The sequence below is a fragment of the Dermacentor variabilis genome, chromosome 9 (assembly GCF_050947875.1).
Source record: "Dermacentor variabilis isolate Ectoservices chromosome 9, ASM5094787v1, whole genome shotgun sequence".
Taxonomy (NCBI): Eukaryota; Metazoa; Arthropoda; class Arachnida; order Ixodida; family Ixodidae; genus Dermacentor; species Dermacentor variabilis.
This window is the reverse complement of record NC_134576.1, coordinates 118253603-118273241: the sequence shown is the minus strand read 5'-3', so window position 1 is coordinate 118273241 and position 19639 is coordinate 118253603. Positions and strand designations below refer to the sequence as shown.

The following is a 19639-nucleotide window of genomic DNA, read 5'->3' as shown; positions in this document are numbered from 1 at the left end:
GCTTTCTCTCTCTCTCTCTCTCTCCTGATGACTTGCAGGAAGGCCCACCAGCTCCTCGAGAGAGTGAAGAACTTGGTGCTCAACCTGCAAGAAGTGGGCGACATGGCTGAACGACTCGACCGCATTGAGCAGCTCCTCAGCGAAATGGTGCGCCGAATCCAGAACGAGGTGCAGAATCCGACGGCCAGAGCCTTGGACCTTCTGGAAAGGGAGCTACAGACCCTTCAGTCGATTCAGGTGAGTCGAACAAATACTTTTTTTTTTTATGCCTGAGGGCAGTGCTAGGGTTTTGTAGTACCGCTAGCGGTCATTAAACTTGTGGCAATTCTGCTTGCCAGGTATGCGCACTCGGTAAACTCACGGTAGCAAGAAAAAGATTATGTAGCCAGTAGAAACTTAGATTGGAAATTGAGTAGCAAGAAATTGGTAGCACGAATGCCATGGTACAGTTATATTGTCCAAGCAGTGAGGAACATGATATCTGCTTGTACATGTCTCCTATGAAACCAGACATTGTGTGGCTAGCTGTGAAGGCAAAGTCACTTGTGCTTGGCAAAAACCATCCAGGTATCTGTTTCAGTTTTTTGTAAACTCACGCACGTTGCAATAATGTTTGTGATTTATTAACCAGAAATGGGGAAAGTCGCATAGTTCTTGTCACCCATGATCAACCTTTTCTTCTCATGAAGTCTTGCGGCACTTGGGCAGTATAGCAGATATGCCAAAGGCAACGCTTGCCACGCTATCCACGGCGCTGCTCCGATGTACATCTACAATGCCGCTGCCAATACTTACGACTGGCATAGCGCAGGGTTCAACTCACACGCTTGCATGCTTCATGCCCTCACTAAGCTTGGTCATCTCCAAAACATGCAGTTATTTGTTATTGCCAACAACAGTCTGCTGAAAAACTTTTCTGTGTAAAGAAATGCAGCACAAGTGTGGAAAAATTTTAAACTAACAGGCCATTACAGGTAACAGCAGGCTGGCCTTTACGTTTTTGTGATAGGATGTACAAATTCCCTGGTCCTTTCACTTTGCAGGTGTGTCTTCAATATGTTGCTGAAATTGTGGCACTGCACCTACATCTCTAATGATGGCCGTATATCAAAGTTATACTTGCACGTTTGTAATAAGTAGGCCTTTAAACAGCTTTCGATATTGTTTTGTAAGCTGTTCAGCAGCATGCGGAACTTCTTGCATTATTGCCTATTATACCTTGATGCCCTTTGGTTAGACCTTCAGTTTGCTTCCTTTGGTTAAGAATGTCTCAAGCTATTACTGATGGTCTGTATTAATTCTTTGTTTTTTTCTTTCTTCAGAATTTCATTGGTGGAAGTCAAGACGGAGCTGGTAGAGCAAATGCCTCATTGGTGGAGGCCAAAGAATGGCTGAGGAAAGCTCGAGATGCAATTATTGATGCTGCCTTCAAGTTTGATGTGAGTTTTGTAACTTTTACTGCATTTCCGGGCATGAAAGACTTGGCACGTAACATTTGAACTTGCAAGAGACAGCGAAGAGACCAAGTGGTGTAACACTGTAACTAATTTCTTCACTATGATTGAACGTGATGCCCAGAATTGTGTACTTCCATCTAGTTAAAAGGTTAAACCCGCTGTTGACTTGCTGTACTGTAGGATATTTCAGGTTTTTATGGAATGAACAGCGTTTAAATTGGTAATTATTGCTTGCCTTCTTGTGAAATAATATTTTCCTGTCGCAGCTTGCTTAGTGTAACTACTTAGGTTGTCATCTCAGGGTTTGTGCTGTAAAGTGCACAAAGTACTTAACCCTGTACATATGAAGTGTCAATTTGTTATAGTAGTTAGATGCTTCAAGTAGCATCACTAATAATTTAGACATGTTTGCACACACTCATGGCACTCAGCAATACATATAATAATAAACAATAAATGCAAGGAAGCATATTTTGCATATATGAAGGAAAACTGAAATGACGTTAGCCCACATCAGCAGTAGTTGGCCTTATTTTACCGTGTTAATCTCGTGCCCAATTTTGCCAGCAAGCTTTTCCAAAGAAAGAATTTGAAATTGTGTGTCACATTAGATGGCTGAAATGCCAGGTGCAGGTTATTTTTGCGTAGAGTTCATGCAAAAATTGTTGATACCGAACTATCAGGTAGTTAAAAACAATGTCATTATAACTTGTATCACTGCAAACTCATTACTCCATGCGTTTGATTTAATGGCAGTTGCCTCTACATTCACATAATGTCGGGTGACTTATGTTCGTTGACCCAGGAGCTACCTCGACTGCTTATGGAGCTTTCTAATGCTACTGACGCACTCGAGGAACGTCGGGGCATTCTAGATCGTCTGAACCCTGAATACAGAGAGAAATACGTCCTGCGATGTGAACACCACGCCGACGAAATGGGAAACCATGTTGGTGCTCTTGCAGAGTAAGTGACATCTTCTCAGCTTCACTTCCAACAAATATCTCATTATCTAATCATTCAACATAGTGGTGTCCAATACTAAAACTGCAAGCGTAGAAAAGGAATGCAGTTGACTCACAGTTATTTGAACTCAGCTAATTCAAAATTTTAATTAATGCAAACAAATCCCAAGGTGTTGGTCAGCCCATTTTGTTTTCGATGCATCTGAAAGGCACTTAGTTCAAGCAAGGTTCTTGGTTAACATCGTAAGTTCAGACTTTTTTGGCTTCCCATAACAGAGCAATGCAGACAAAAATGGTGAAAGAGAGGACATTCAATAAGATGGGTGTGTGAAAACATGCTGATGTTTAATATTCAGGCTGATGTGTATGTTGACAGGCACAACTACAAGAAGGTGCCAGGAACCTGGGCACGCAAATGTGGCTCTGATATTACAAATGCTCATTCAAGGGACTTCTGTCCGGTCTATTATTTGTGAAGTATCTATTAACTGTACATTTGGATTTGATCTCGTTTGCTCAGGAGGAGATGTAGGACTGTTTTGTGAGTATGTGTATTCATGTAACAACTCGTATACCTTTCGTGGGCCATGCTATGTTGAACCATGGACAATTTAAACCAACTAACGAACATCCATTGTTCCTGTGAGCTTGAATGAATGTGATTCAACTGTGGTACAAGCAGGTGGACAAGTAAAAAATGTGATGGAAATTCATGCCGACAGTAGACAAAGTAGGCTGCCTTATGATCATATACCTCTCTTGTACAGTACGATCTGGCAACTGGAACTTTGAGGTAACAAGCTTGCTGTACAAATTGTTGAAAATGCCACGTGCTAGGAATTACAGGTCAAAAGTGCCCTGTTGTCTTGGCACACTTGTTGAAGAATTGTCAAAGAAGAGGAAGTGAAATTTGGTGGAGAGAAGAAAAGGAGGACACATTGTTCTGGTGACCTCACACCATCTTGTGCTTGCTGCTACGTCTCTTACAAGTAAATGCCTCTCACCAGTGTAACTATATCTCTCGACTGGATTCCGCTTCATCTTTTTCTTCTTCTTTTTAGACAATTCTTAAGCAAACATGCCAATAAAATATTAATTGCCGAATATGGTGGCACCCAAGGGCCGAACTTGAGATTGTTTTCAACATCATCCGATGTAGGTAGTGCACAGTAAACAACAACAACAGAAAAGACAGTGTCACATGTAGCGCTACATGTAACATTGCTACATGTAACACAGAAATGAAGGTGGACGGGAGGACAGCCGCATTGGTAGCTGAATTGGCTGAGCATCGCACAGATGATGCTGAAAGGTGTGCGTTCGTCTCCCACCAATGCAGAATGGTGTTTTCGTCCACATTAATTTCCCTTTTCCTCACGATTTCCGTACGTCGGTTATAACCGCAGTCGATTTCTCCTTTGTTTTCCTTGGTTTCGTGTGGTAGTGACGAACAGAATTCGAGCCCCTTGGTTCCCCTTCTGGTTCGTTACATGCATCATCATCATCTCTCTTCACTTATTGTGCACTAGCTATGCTGAATCATGCATTTACCGACTCACCCAAACCGCTATGCTTGGAACTTGTAGCCTCATTTTGTTCTCTGAACAACAGCCAGTTCAAGACTACGCAAGAGGTCTCAGAGTACCCCCTGCGGGCTGCCCGTGTCTACCAGACCATTGTCGACGCTCTCCGCGATGCCGAGGATGCTGCCCGCAAGGCAGCTGATGCAGCAGACAGAGCTTTTGATGAGGTACTGCCTTCGTAACTCTCAGCTTAACGCATAGATTATTAATAAAGAGATGCTAAATACAGCTGAACATCATCATAACAAAGTCCTATCTCACAGGAAAATACGTTTCGTATTGCCGATATTCTTTATAAGCGTATATTCACTACACACTAATATTGGCAAGAAAATTTTTTTACTTCGTTATATCAGTGTTCATTATATTGAGGTTTCACTGTACAAATAATAGGTCAAGCTTAAGTGTCAGATTAATGTTCCTAGAAGGCTTCCCAAATGTTCCTTTTATTTGAGTACAGAGCCTTCAGAAGCGCAGAAGTGACACTAATGTTAAGAGAAGGTCTGTGGCTCCATGATGAAAATACAGTGCCTACTCCTTCTATGTAATATGCCCACTAGTATTCAGTAAATTGTAGTCGGCTACTCATAACAGAAAGAGAAATTCACCAAAGAGCATGTTAAGGAAGTCAGCTTTCAAATATTTAGGCACTAGAAAATGATATTTCAGATGCCTATAACAGGTAGTAAAGCTGTCATTTAAGGAATACAGCATAGGCACCAAATACTTTCTGTACTTTAGGCATGTATAGGTTGAAATAGTAACTTATCTGAGGATAAATTATGATGTTCTAAGGAACACAGATCATTAAACCCCTGTTTTGGTAAATTAATTTTATTTTCTCGATAAAACAGAATGAGGCAAGTTGCCTAGGTTACAAGATTTATCTGAAATCCAGTGTGACGATGCCGTGGGAAGAATAAGCGCAATTTCCAAATTTCCTGGTTTTATGTTGTGCCTTTTTTCACTGAACATTAGTTTGTGTGCTGAAAGGAACATTCATGATCTACCGAAGTTGGGAGCACATACTTGTACCTTGGAAAATTTGATGATCCGGTGCTCTCTGGTATTGCAGAATACTACTCGCTGGTCAGAACCTTTGACTGTTGTAAGTACCAAGGACCCAGCATTTTTTGTTCGAGACTGATTGAAGTTTTGAAGTAACTCCGTCAGCAACAGGTCCATTGGGGATAGCGGATAACCGTTCCTGAACGTTCAGAATGAACCCCACATTCCGAGTCAAAGTTGTGCTCAAGCATTCAACTTTCTCAATATCGCTTAAGAATGTTAATTGAGTGCGTGAGGTTGCTAAGTCACCTTCAAGTGTATTGTCATGTACAGAATCTTGAGCAGTTTTCACAGCGATGCTCTAGACTGCTGCAAAGTGGTCTGTTAATAAGTCTTAACACTGGTATAGTGTTTGTGGTAATGATCAGCTGCCTTCAGCAAAGTTTCCCAGCGGGTTATAACATTTTAAGCAAAATGAGGCTAGACAAAGCAAGGAAAAGGGCAATTTTAGGCCCTGAAAATGAAATACAAGGCACCAACTTTAAGTAGGGATTTACAGGCATGATGAAGGTATCGTTCAAATATTTCTATACCAATTTTTTGTGCTTATATGTTAAATAGTCACTATCAGGCGGGCATAAAGAAAAAATAATCATTCTTACCGAAAGTTTCAGTCTCTAGTCATAACTTCAAATGAAGTGGCACCATATGACATCCAGGAATGCTCCAGGCTTCTCCCAAAGGGAAACTGTTACCTTAACATCCAACTTGCTGATGCATGTGCCCTGCTTAGCATATCAAAGCCAAGTGAGGTCGAAGCTTTTGCGGAGATAACTCGTATATCACTTATGTCTGTTGAAGTTGAGTGTACAGCATAGAGGAACTGACTAGGAATTAGGTTCCATCTTTCTATTTTTTCATTCATCTAATTTATTTTTGTGCAGAGGACGTCAGTGCCATTGCATTTCATGCAGTTAAAAAAACAAAGCTCTACAAACTTACAAGAACTTAATTTTTTGTAACGCAAGAACAGCCTTCTGTGCTTTACTTCTAAATGTTTTGATAGATGCTAACAAGGGTACTATTCTGTCATGTGCAGGCATATCCGCGAACTGGTGACAGCCTAATGCACCAAGCTGAGAGTGCAAGGGAGCGAAGCGAAGACCTGTTGAGACAGGCGAAGCAGCTCAGGGACGAAGACATACCAGGTAGGCCGAGAACTGGTAGAGTTCACAAGGGTGGTGGTTTGAGTGAGTTGGTATTCCGTGATGTTTTCTTGAAAATAGCGCAACTCAGAATCAGTGGTGGGAAAATGGGGAAAGAAAAAGAAAGAAAATGAAACAGGGGAAGTGCTCAACTGAAACAATAGCACAAGGGTCTTTTAAGTGCAGAAAGAAAGGGCCCGTTGGACTAGAAATAAAGTTCATGAGTGTGGTGCTTTGGGTGGGTTGGTAACCCTGGGCTATTGTTTTGGTTTAGACCTCTACTGCTCTTGTTTATACTGGTTTTCCTTATTTTTTTCCTTCACTCATTTTGAGTTGTACTGAGGTCGAGAAAATGACACTGGTGGAGGTTTGCTAGGTTTAAATATCCACTTGCAACAGCTGCGACACTTAAGCTTGAGAGGGCTTTTGTTGCTGTGACTGCAACTCCAAAATTGACTGATAAGTTGTGCTGGTTGGTTTGACATTTGCTTTTTGGCAAACCTCATTGCTTAGGTATTCATTGTTTTAACCCTTTTTATTTCTTGCTCTTACATTTTCTTTCTTATTTGTTCTTTTGGCTCATTGTGTAATGAGTCACAAACATTTTTTGTTGTTGATTCACATACTTCCTGTCCTTATGCGGCCAGTGTTTGAATGAGAGAGCTGAAAAGAAAGCTGAGGTACATTAGATTAGATTAAGAGGATGGAATTAGCAAATTTGCAGGCATAGGACAGTTCTGGCTTATGTATGATAGTGGGTAATTGGAGATTTCAGGGTGAGACTGTTGTCTTCCAAGCAACTTGAATGATGATGGCAACACATGTCTGGCATCCATTCTTTGTTGTTTTGCTAGAGCTGCAGTACACAATGCGTGTGACGAAGAACAGGCTCAAGGGTCTTGGTGAAGACATTGAAGACGGAGACCAAGCAATAGTGGCCATCAACCGAGAGCTGGACCGTCTTCCCACTGACATAGCTGGTCCACTGGAGGATGCGCTCAGGGAAGCCAATCGTGCGGACGGGAAGCAGAAGGCGGCGAACGACCGCGTGGACAGAATCATCGGGCTCCTTGCGGGCACGACAGCCAAGGTGGCTACTTTGCAGACGGGATCGGCTGCAGGACTCGACAACCTGACGCGCCTCAGTGAGTGAACAGTGTGCATGTGTGTTTGATTGTGTATGCAGGCAGGTTAGTCTTGCCAATTAGCACTTGCACTAGCTTTGAATGCCAGTATGTCAAGAACGATGTTGCAGTCGAGAGCTCAACAGAATACTGTCAGGTCGGGTAATGTCATCTTAGGGATGAAGCAGGTCACTGACCAGTCTAAAAAAAATGAAGTTTTGACATTTTGTTCCCGATTTTTATTGTGAACAAGGGATCCATACGAATCTCGAAACATCGTTTTATTTTGAATATCATCAGTGACCTGCCTCTTTCCTAACCAGGGCTGAATGTGTTGTGCTGTGCAGTGTGCTGAATGTGAAGACACAGGTCGCAAGTTGCAGGCTTAACTCGTAGAGTGACGTGATTATCACTGTTGTTAGTACCATCCACCACAATAGCTTAGTGGCTACGCCATTGTGTTTAAGCATGAAGTCATGGGTTCAATTCCACGCTGCAGTGGCCGCATTTAGAAGGGGGCTAAAATGAAAAAACGCTAGTGTTTAGATGCATGTTAAGGAAACCAAGGTAGTCGAAATTAATTTGGAGTGCTCCACTGTAGCATCTTTCATAGTTCATGTGTTGCTTTGCGATGTTAAATACCATTCAATTCTGAGTGCTATGTCAAGACTAATTTGTTGAGGTTTCAAACTCGACACAGGCTGTATTGCGGTGTTTGGAGAGAGAGAGAGAGAGAGGGAGCGACTAAGTACAGACGTCCTTGCGCTCTAAATATTACTAAACGACCTGGATGAGGCAAATGGAACTGTGGGTTCACTGTGTACTGCATAGAATTAATTTGGCTCATCCATGTGTTTGATTCACTTCGGCAGTGTGAATACCTGTGTAGGTACTTTTTAAGGAATGAGTAGAATGAAAGCTAAAGAGGGTCACATTGGCTCCACATACACTGACATGTATGTGCTTGACAAACCCCAGGCAAGGGCTTCGATACCTTCCGTCTGGAGCTGCTTGTTTCTGCTCTACTTCAGCAACAAAGAAACATTATTTTTTGCTGCAGTTGAGAAGGCTAAGTAAAATTTGGTGGTGAATTCTGGGTGGGCTAGTTGACTAGCCCACCCAGAACTCAGCAGGAAATTCAGCAGACGCTTATTTTGACAACACTGAAGCATTCAGCAATATGTTGTCTTTCTTCCTTGTTGTCAAAACAAGTGTCTTGCAAATTGCCGGGAACTTCTTTGACGATCTTGAATCAAGTGAGTACCTATCTTTGATAAGCTCTAGTGCATATGTCTGTGTCAATAAGGCAAGAGAGGCACAGAAGACACAGATTTTCCTATTCTGTGTAATCTGATAATGGCAAAGGAGAATAAAGGTGATGTTTTGAAGACATGACAAAAAGCTGGGCGAGTTGATTAGGTAAAGTCATTGAAAAATAGCTTAAAACTTGGACAGGACAGAAGAAATTGACTTTTAAACATGCAACACAGAATACTGTCAACACAGAAGGCCATCTGTCGCATCCCATCCAAAGTTTGCACACTTCGTGACAACATTGATGACATAATGAACTCTTCAGTTATAAAATGTGAGTACCTGCCACAGTGGCTGTGGCCATCTGCAGCTAAATATGAGGTCCCGGGATTCCCTTCTGACCATATCCCAGTGGGGGCAGGGTGCAATAATACTCATGTACCATACTTTGGGCCTGCATTAAAGTACGTCAGGTGGTCAAAATTAATCTGGATCCCTCTTCTATGGCATCCCTTATGGGACACTCAACCCCAAAATCTAGTTTTCTAAAAACTGCATAGTACTAGTAGTAGCAGCAGGAACATTAACAATAGCAACAGTGGCAGTAGTAGTAGTAGTAGTAGTAGTAGTAGTAGTAGTAGTAGTAGTAGTAGTAGTAGTAGTAGTAGTAGTGGAAGTAGTAGTAGTGGAAGTAGTAGTATAGCAGTACCTTATTCTATATAGGAGAAAAGGGGGAGGGGAATGGAAAGGAAGTGGCGTAGGGATTATAGTTGTCTTACTTTCCGGTGAACACCTGAACTATCCCAGATTGTGGGAAAGATACAGGGCTATAAAATAGGAGCTATGATAGAAAAGACGCCACGAAGAAATTGGGCGCAAATAAGTGAAAGGCATGTCTCAAATGTATGCGAGATAACTGAATGTCGTGACATTGGCTTTCATCGTTGTTCTGTAGTTGACGAAGCCCAGCGGGGCATCAAGCAAGCCGACCACCTGGCCGGCCGCTCTGAGCAGTCTGCTGCACGAGCTCGCCAGGCACACAACATGCTGCAGCTCAACCTGAAAGAACTTCGGGACAAGATCCTCCTGGCTAGACAGCGTGCTTCGAGTGTGAGTTCCATAGTGGCACTTAGCTTGACATACAAAGGGCCCAAATTCATGTCCCGACACAGTGTAAGCTGTCGGTTGTGTCGGCCCCGTAGCTAGCTGGCCACGCTTGAACTAGCTTCGTGGACCATGCATGCATGTGTCTGAAAACAGCAACACCCTTTCCACTTGTGACTGCCTGGCTTTGGCAGCATCTGGTTTTTATTATTTAAGCATATGATGTAGTCACACATGCTTAGACGATGACACATGTGATTCAGGATTGAAACTGAAACTCTCTTTTAGAAGCAGAAGCTAATTACAGGCCACAAGAACGAAACCGAAACTAATTATGTGACAAAATATTACAGAGATTTAGATTAGGGGGAATCAAGCGTTGGGGCCCCCTAGCGCTTGCATCCCCCCATTTCTAAAACTCTCCATTATCAATATTTGCTGCTATCATCATACAGTATGAGCAGTAACCAGACAGATGCCTGAAAACATTTGTTTGCTAGGCTAAGCTGCAAGGCCTCACAGGTTTTTGGACGATATGCAAGACCCACAAATGGGCTCCTCCAAGCCCATCGTCTGACCTAGCAAATAGGGACGTATACAAAGTGGTGGGGGGCACATTGGGCATGACCCCCCCCCCCCCTTACCTTCCCCGAAAGTTTTGTGCACCAGGGATACCTGGTGTAAAACGACATACGGCAGCACCCACTTGCCCGGTCCCCGTGCCCCGGTCAAGTGTGCACTCTCTCCCAAGAAATTCCTGTGGCTATGCCAGTGCATCTAAGATAGCAGACCTCAGGCAGAATAGTAATTAAGGTGTCAACATGCAGACTGGCGGCATCATTCCTGCCTCCATCCATCTCTCAACTGCCCGAGCTTTCAAAAAGCATGTTTCAGCTTTAAGCTTTAAGAGTGCTACTAATTGGAATGCAGCGATCTTTGTTATGGCATGATAGATATGCGGGAGAGCTTGCTTATGGTATTTAGCATATCATCCCTACGTCACTTGATTTCCTGTGCCAAAAGAAGAAAGAAAGAAAAGCATGTTTGTTAGTCATTCGGATTCCGCTTCTTGTTATGACCACTTGATTATGTGTCTAGTGAAGTTGCTGATATTTGTTATTATAGTGCTGTTTTTACCAGGTATGTCAAATGTTCACATTTGCTCGATTACTTTTCATTAAGTTTAGGGAGGGGGACACATAGAATGCTGAGCTGATTTGCATTTGCAAGTAAGTTAGTCTATCGCAACAGCTTATGAACAAAGGAAGCAGTATAAACACGAAAGTATCTTGAAAAATTGATACAAATTGCAGTTGGTGGGTCATGTCAATGCAAAAGAATAACTTTGTATGTGTATACGAAAACAGGAGACGTTCATTTCACTTCATTGCATCAAAGTTTTTAACGCATTATGCCTCAGAATATGAGTCGATGAACAGAAAGCAGTTTGTTGAATTAACGAATACTTTTGCACAATGCTTTTGGACAATGCTTTTGGACAATGCTTTTGGACAATGCTTTTGCAATGCTTTTGTGGTTGCCGAGCCTAGAAATTTTGCAATCAAAATGCAAGATGGTATGTAAATTTAGATGTAATTTTCGCAGCACAAGGTTATATTTTGAATGTACTGAAGCGAAAGGGGGATGCACTTCAAGAAAAGTGACTACTACAGTGTCATTAATTCTGTCCTTGATTGCAGATACGAGTGTCGCTTAGCGCGGACTCGAATGACCAGTGCTCAAGATCTTTCAAACCCGAGATTGAGTCAACCATGACCAACAGCATCATACTGAACTATGCCATCAAGGAAGATAACCAAAACAGCATGCTGTTCTTTTTGGCTAACTCCAAAGGAAAGGTGAGGACTTTGCCTTAGTATGAATACATCAGTACCATTTATGTGAATAAGTCGGGCATTTTAGTTTAATGGAAATCTAGACTTATGTGGTTGATTATCTGTGTCTGTGTGTTAAAACGTGCTGAGAACTTCTGTGCCAGCTGTCTCAATGTTGTGTTTAGACTTTGGTGCACTTTAGCACAGGCCGCTGTGATGTGAATTATAGATTTTGTTTAGCTTTTCAGGCTGAATAGAATTTAGTTTTTTGGTGCATCAGTCATAATAGCGTAACATACACTTCTTCCTTAGTTCCAGTGTACATATACCATCGTGATCCACAGATACCTGGTAGTTTGATCAACTTGACGCATTTGTGTTTTTTGTCTTTCTGCACAGATGCAAACAGTATATTTACAACTGACGATAAACTAGGTGGTTTAGCTAGTGGGAAAAATGGTTTTGGCAAACTGGACCTTGTCATGAGGATGTCTTTTTAGAGGCTACACATTCCTGTATTTTGCGTCGTGATGCGAAGGGTGCGTTTTTAACTGTGTCACCATTGACTCTCCCATGAATATGTATTCAGGAGGACTTTATGGCCATTGAAATGGTGAACCGAAAGATCAAGTTTTCGTGGAATGCTGGCGGAGGCACCCACAGCATCACGCACAGCATGCACATAGACACCAATGATCCACAGCTTGGACGAGATTCGAACTGGTACAAGGTGGAGGTCTTCAGGCAAGTGGCTGCCTTTGTGCTAATGAGCTCTTAAAAAAAATGTTTCATGAATGCCGATAGAAAATTATTCACTACCGTATTTACTCGCATAATGATCGCACCCCTGAATTTTGTCGTCAAAATTCGATTTTTTTCTTTCCCGTGTAATGATCGCACCCTGAACTTGTCACAGCGATATGTCGTGTGCCAAGTCTGGCTAATGATGATCGCACTTCCCATCTGTCGAATGCTACGGGAACGACTCTTGAAGACATACCAAGTGGTCTACACGCACCCAACATTCTTAAGCAGATGCCCCATTTCATTCCTTTCATCACTTTCCGCACTTCCAAGAAAAAAAAAAAAAAAGCTTCAACCAAACTTGCCTCGGCTTTATTACTTGTAGGCTTCACAATGGTTTTGGTCAACAACAACAACATAAAGGGCACCTTTCGATTCTTCTCGTCTGCACTCGTGGGCACGCAACAAATCGCGAGCGGCAACGATAGTGGCCATGTTTGCACTGATACATTAGAAATGTACCCTATTCATACGCCAACGCTTGTAATGCAGCTAAGATATTCGTCCACCCTTAGCGGAAACATGCCGTACTATTAGGATAGCAGTTAAGACAAATGCCGCAGTTTCCGCAGCATGCCCGCCATGTATTTCTGTCACTGGCAGCTAAGTGCGCCCATCTCTGTTTCTTTCCCCTCAAAAAGGACATGGTTATATTATTGTTGCAAACTTGTTGATATTAACGATATTATTCATTACTGATACGGAAGAAACTGTTTCAGTGTGCGTAATGTACTCACTAGAAGAAAAATAATCATGTTCGACGCGTTCGGCTTGCTTCGCTGGCCGCCATTTTTGTTTTGGTGTCCCGCACAGACAGTGGCAGCCGCCTGCTTGTCATCGCGCAGCAAATGCGGGATGAAAAAAGAAAATGTTTCTTTTCGTGGGAAATGTAACCCACGTAATGATCGCACCCCTGAATTTGCATCAACTTTTTTTGACAAAGAAGTGCGATCATTATGCGAGTAAATACGGTACTTCATGGCAAACCTCACACACTGATCTTTTGGTTTGAGAGGTCGCACAAATGCAGTCCTGCTGTTTACGGAAAGTGTCGAATGTGCCATATTTTTGTGAATTCTGCGACTAGTGGGTGGGAACGTAAGCATTGAGCACCATGACAATGTTGCATTCCATTTATGACATTCTTAGTGCAATTTAGAAATGTGATAAATGTCACATAGTTTTGACAGCAGTTCTAAATATACAATTTCGCATCGTATTAAATTGATTTCATTTTTTTTCCAAATTTAAGCGTTTTTCAGGTTTTCAATAAGGTGCGCGAACTCTGTATAAGGATCCAGTATATATATTATACGTGATTGTAGTATGGGTGCAGATATCTTGTAAAACAGTATCACAGCTATATGCTATGCTGTTTAAGCTGTTTTGCAGTTTTTATGTAAATTTTTTAAAGGAATTCAGAAGAACTGCATCACAAATTGATAATAAATGTCTCCTTGAACAGAGTTGGCAATGTGGCGACCTTGAGCGTCAAGCGCAAGCCGGATGGCGCCCGTGATGATCCCGAAGAGATCACGGGGGCTGCGCCAGCTGGATTTGGCAAGATGGATTTGGACTCCAGCTCCCACTTTTATGTTGGGGCAGTGCCTGACAATATTTCGGTGAGTAATTGCTACAAGTTTTCTTTTGTAATTTCTCCCAAGTTGGATATAACACGAAGAATGGAATCGGGGCCCGCTCCGCTCACATTTAATGTGTTCAGGTGCTGTAGAGAACTGGCCTGGTATAATGCAGTGATTTTTTTGCTATCATACACCGCTCACGATAAGTCTGATAAGTGCGCCACAAGCGATACTACGTACTACAATGATGCCAGCAGTCAGGTGACATTGCAGTAGCTTAGCTGGAACTTATTTCAACGGCCATTTTGAGCTCTACTCATGGCTTGTAATTCTTTTGTGGGGATAGCTGTTACTGCTACCATTGGTATGGCTGCGATTTGACTTTTTCATTTATACATAGCTATATGTATGATTTTCTTCGTCATTGTTTGAAGTGTTGCACCCTTTTTAGCCACTTAAGTAATTTTTTGGGATCTTGCACTTTCCGTTTGTCCTTCTCTGACCACGCATGTTTGTTTGGCTTGATGGAATACTTTACTATTCTTGTTTTTTGTATTGTTTCTCCTTGAAAGACTAGTATGGCAGACTGTAACCTAATCTTTCCCTTATGGAAAGATCGGAACTGGATATGGATTAGTAAAAATCGTTCTACGTTTAAAAAAAAAGGCCGTCATGTTATTTCTGCTCCCAGGCTGCACAAGAGCTTACTGCAACAACATTTGTGGGCTGTCTGCACGAAGTCATTCTTGACGGCAAGCAAGTTGGTCTCTGGAACTTCCTCACAAATGAGGGCTGCGATGGCTGCAAATCAGGGTAATGCTTATTTTTTTATAGATCAAAATTTCTGCAGCACGATGTAGAAAAAGAAATGCTTAGGCAAGGCAGATGGAACTATGTTTTGGCTCTTGCTTATTACTCTCCCACCTGTCTCAAATAATTTTAATCAAAGAGAAACCCATGAATATACTGATGAGTTGATATACATGGTCTAATTGCCACTGTGCGTTTAATACCGTAAATGTTCATTGGCATTGAAATAATTTGTGGCCAACCAGATTTTAGATGTGTTTTGTCATATCCAACAATTCGTTACATTAGTTTTCTTGTATCAAGATTTGACCGTATGTTAAAAAGGGAGACACACTTTTGTTTTCTTGCCTGACAATTTTATAGCTGTTAGTAAGTCTAAACTTGGTAAGTTTCTTGTCTGCAGAGTGCTTATTAGCATTCAGTCAGCTAACTGTCAGTATTACAACACTCTGCTGAAAAATTGTATGTGACCCGCTGTGGTTGCTTAGTGGCTATGGTGTTGGGCTGCTCAGCACGAGGTCATGGGATCAAATCCCAGCCACAATGGCCGCATTTCTATGGGGGCAAAATGCGAAAGCACTCGTGTACTTAGATTTAGGTGCACGTTAAAGAACCTCAGGTGGTCCAAATTTCCGGAGTCCCCCACTAAGGCATGCCTCATAATCAGATCGTGATTTTGGCACATAAAACCCCGTAATTTGATTAATTTTAAAAAATTGTATCTGCACCTAGGCAGTTTGTATAACACAAATGAAGTATAAGAAATAATTGTTAGTTAGATGTGCTGATTATTTCTCCTTCGCAACATATTGTCATGTAGCTGTTACCATGTAAGGACAGGCAGGCAGAGGGGGGATAAACTATAAACATTTTATTTGGTTAGCTTGTGCTGCCTGCACTAAGATACAGCTCAGTGGTGGTGGTAGCAACAAGTGTGTTTGTCAGTCATCAAATAAAATGACGGTTTCTTGTGTCTTGACCACTTTCACACATGCACTGTCGAATCTTCCAGGTGCGATTGCAGTAACAAAGTAAGTTCTAGAATGCGGCACAGTCATTTATTCTTTCTGGAAAGTGCTGCTACGTTCAAGAATCGTGTGTTATCTGATATTGGGGAGTACATCCTCGCCGGCAGCAGGAACGTGATAACAATCAGCGTAGCCAGAGCTAATGTGACTCTTGTGGCAATATAGCAATGTGCTGATTGCAAACACTGCATGCATACAAATTTCAGGCCTACTGAAGATGTGGACCCAAGTGCATTCCACTTCAAAGGTGATGGCTACTCCATCCTGCCTCAGATACGCCGCTACCAGAGCGGCAGTTACTACATCTCTCTGCTCATCAAGACCTTTGATGAAGATGCCCTGCTGTTCATCTGTCCAAACCCTGATACAGTGAGTGCTTGTTGATTGTGTTTCGAAGGAGCTTGAAGAAACCAAACATTAATGTACCGGAAGACAGTATGCTGAGTGTCTTTCTTTAGACCATACAAAAATTTTTTTAAATTGCCTGTGGCAGATAACATGATTCTAGCCTTTGAACTGGATAACTGAAAGAGACAGGCATTACTTGCATGAGAAATCAAAGTGCATATGCAAGTAATTTCGAAAAATTCACTAAAGAACTTTTTTAGTTGGTCCATTTAGGGTGCAGTATTTTCCGCACGTAACCGTCTCTGATAAGCGATAGCTAGGCCACCATACGCTTTGTTCTTGGAAACACAGTTTGGACTGCTGCAATGCAATAGCACGTGAGAGCAGTTGCATGTTGATTTTTATATATTGCGAGCTTCCTTTAAATGCCGTAAAAAAGCACCATGCAAAAGGTACATTGCCACAAAAACTGAATCGGTAGTTTCTGAACACCCTCTACAACGTAACGAAACAGACTTGGTTCAGAAGTAAACGAGAAGAAAGGGGGTTAACTGAGGGGCTCGATTTTTATTAGTCATATCGTAAGAAGCCAACAAACACTGACACCAAGGACAACATAGGGGAAGTTACTTGTGCCTAATAAATGAAATAAAGAAACGATAAATTAATGGAAACTAAAGTGGATGAAAAAACAACTGCCGCAGGTGCGCACCGAACCCACAACCTTCGCATTTCGCGTGTGATGCTCTACCAATTGAGCTACCGCGGCGCTGTTTCCCCATCGACTTTCTTGGGTATTTATGTGTCCTAGTAGAACCCTGGGAGTGTTGTTTTTTCATCCTCTTTAGTTTCCATTAATTTAGCATTTCTTTATTTCATTTATTAAGCATAAGTAACTTCCCCTATGTTGTCCTTGGTGTCACTGTTTGTTGGCTTCTTATGTATGACTAATAAAAATTGGGCCCCTCGGTTAACCCCCTTTCTTCTCGTTTATTACATGACTAGGGTCTCATATCCAGCAACATTGATGCTTTCACGTAGCATGTGTGGGTTTATTGACCAGTTGCCTTCACCCAAAAAGATGACGTTTTTGTGACGCCTGTGGCAAAAAGGACGTTCCACGTCCGCCACCAAGGTCTGCGAGTGGTGGCGCTGGCTTACACTCCCAGGGTTCTACTAGGACACATAAATACCCAAGAAAGTCGATGGGGAAACAGCGCCGCGGTAGCTCAATTGGTAGAGCATCACACGCGAAATGCGAAGGTTGTGGGTTCGGTGCGCACCTGCGGCAAGTTGTTTTTTCATCCACTTTAGTTTCCATTAATTTATCGTTTCTTTATTTCATTTATTAGGCACAAGTAACTTCCCCTATGTTGTCCTTGGTGTCAGTGTTTGTTGGCTTCTTATGATTTGGTTCAAAAGTGAACTTTAAAATGTTTTTTCATAATTCATCTTACTTAATTACCTATTTAAGCAGTATATAAAAAATGCTCTGATGAGTGCCACGTGGTAGCATATAATATCTCATTGGTTTCATCGAGCTGCGGTTTACCACTTTATTTTTATCATTGAATCAAATTATGTGAAACACCTACTATATATGCATAAGGTGAGCATAGGTTCACGTCGCCTTACGATTTTAAGAGTGCTTTTGCAGACTCCAAAGGTCCCCTGAGTGCCACTGAGTTTGGCGAGCGGCAACACTCTATGTATGGCTTGATGAGATGGCAAAGAGCACGAAGTTGAAGAAAGAGGACCTGGCAAAGCTTTTTTTTCTGTATTGGCAAGCCGTGCACGAGAATACCATCAAGCTCATCAGCCTTGTTGTCGCTTATACTACTTGCCATTCCCAGGCCACTGCTTGCCTCTACTTCTCAGTGTGTGCACTGTGTGATCCTTGTCGTTAAGTGCCATGATTTCTGTTCTTCGGTACAAAGCTGCTAGTGCCAAGAACTTTCACTAAGTTTCATTTCCTCTACTCTGGGCTATCTACTGTCTCATTAATATCCTCAACACCTAATGTGAGAGCCACTGTGTTGGAGTATTAGGGGAGACGGTAATGTAACCCCGAGAAAACTTGAAGCATCAAATTGTTTTTTTCTTTTGCCTTTGCCAAAACCTTTGTGCAGGGTGAATTCGTGTCGCTGGGGCTCCGGGGTGGCCACGTGGTGTTCCAGTTCAAGGTGGGCAGCAGTGCGCCCTTGGAGTTGCGCACCAAGCGACGGTACAACACCGGAAACTGGACCCGTCTGGTTGCCGAGCGAGAGAAGCTGCAAGGTTGGTGCTCCCTTGGTTTTACACGTAGAGCTTCGTACAGTCACTAGAGAGAACTGTGGCGCTAGTGTCTGTGGGAGCTGCAAGCAGGGCAGTTGAGCCAGAATGCGAATGGTAGGTAGTACATGGATTTGCCATACCTTCGCCCTTCTGGCTTCGAATGGCTTTGCGACTTTGCAAATTGATCATTTTTAAGAAGGCACTGCATTATAAATAACCAAATAAACATTATTAAAGCTGCCTGATGGCAGGATTCGAACGCAGGACCTCTAGCACAGAAGCCCGGTACTGAAATCATTACACCACGAACGCATGGACAAGTGGAACCACTGCAATTTGCAGCGATTATGCGTGCTTGCAGAGTATTATTGCCTCCTGCAATGAAAAAAGTATAAAGTGCTTCGAAATTTAGTTAAAGTTAGGCCTAGATAAAGTCTAATAAGCAAATCCACAAGAACGTCTAAAGCCCCAGGCACGAAGATCAGACAAATCCATGTACTATGCTTTACGATTGCAGCGCCGGAGTTCCCTCTAGTAATTGTAGGAAACTCTATGATGTTACAGCAATAGCTGTTGTGTTTGCGGGGAGGCACATCTTCTGCAGGTGTTGGCTAACAGGTTATCCTTTTTTTTATTGGTATGTAATTAATGACAATGTTGGCATCAGCTACTCTCCTTCACAGGGGAAGCAAAACTAAAAGTGCAAAAGAACTGAAAAGCACTGGCGATAGTCAACCATCAAGAACATTTGTAAAGTTTATATGACGAGTGATAGGCATAAAAGAGAGTAAAAGGACACTAAGAAACACATACAGTTCCATATGCAAGTGATATTGCACGAAAGAGTCTGAAAGCACGCACGTAAGTTGAGAGTTTTGCAGATTAGACGGCTGATGTATCTGAACATATCTGCATAACAGGATGCATACCAACATATAAAAAAATCAGGCATGAGCTACACACATATAACCCGTGGTACCCCCCAGTCAGTCAGTCAGTCAGGAACTTCAGTGAGGTCCTGAGGAGTTTTAAGCCGTTAGAGATCCCATGCGGGGAGCTCCTCGGGCCGAAACCGTAGGCGACGCCCAAGTCGGGACGGGAACGTGGTGATGCTCCGCCAGTTCTTGGGCCCTCTGGACGGCCTTGAGCTGGAGTTTGAGGTCCGGGCTTTTGAGGGCTTCTTCCCATTCGGGCTCACTAGAGAGAGGGCCCTTTGGTAACGCGGTACATTGCCATAGCATGTGCGAGAGTGAGCAA

The 19639-nt window shown here is 42.5% G+C and overlaps 1 protein-coding gene across 5 annotated transcripts in view; it reads left to right on the top strand.

The window, feature by feature from the left end:
• wb (wing blister) overlaps positions 1-19639 on the top strand; it is a 199509-nt gene that overhangs the window by 117804 nt on the left and 62066 nt on the right. For all 5 annotated transcript variants that reach the window (XR_012822763.1, XM_075669111.1, XM_075669113.1 and 2 more), the window contains exons 39-51: positions 39-237; positions 1323-1439; positions 2263-2423; positions 4034-4172; positions 6113-6221; positions 7073-7363; positions 9552-9706; positions 11401-11559; positions 12125-12279; positions 13805-13961; positions 14614-14735; positions 15967-16129; positions 18238-18385. Coding sequence is in view for 4 of the 5 variants with exons in the window: in XM_075669111.1 (XP_075525226.1) it covers positions 39-237; positions 1323-1439; positions 2263-2423; positions 4034-4172; positions 6113-6221; positions 7073-7363; positions 9552-9706; positions 11401-11559; positions 12125-12279; positions 13805-13961; positions 14614-14735; positions 15967-16129; positions 18238-18385 (2075 nt within the window). In the remaining variant the exon portion in view is untranslated. The remainder of the gene's footprint in view (positions 1-38; positions 238-1322; positions 1440-2262; positions 2424-4033; positions 4173-6112; positions 6222-7072; positions 7364-9551; positions 9707-11400; positions 11560-12124; positions 12280-13804; positions 13962-14613; positions 14736-15966; positions 16130-18237; positions 18386-19639) is intronic.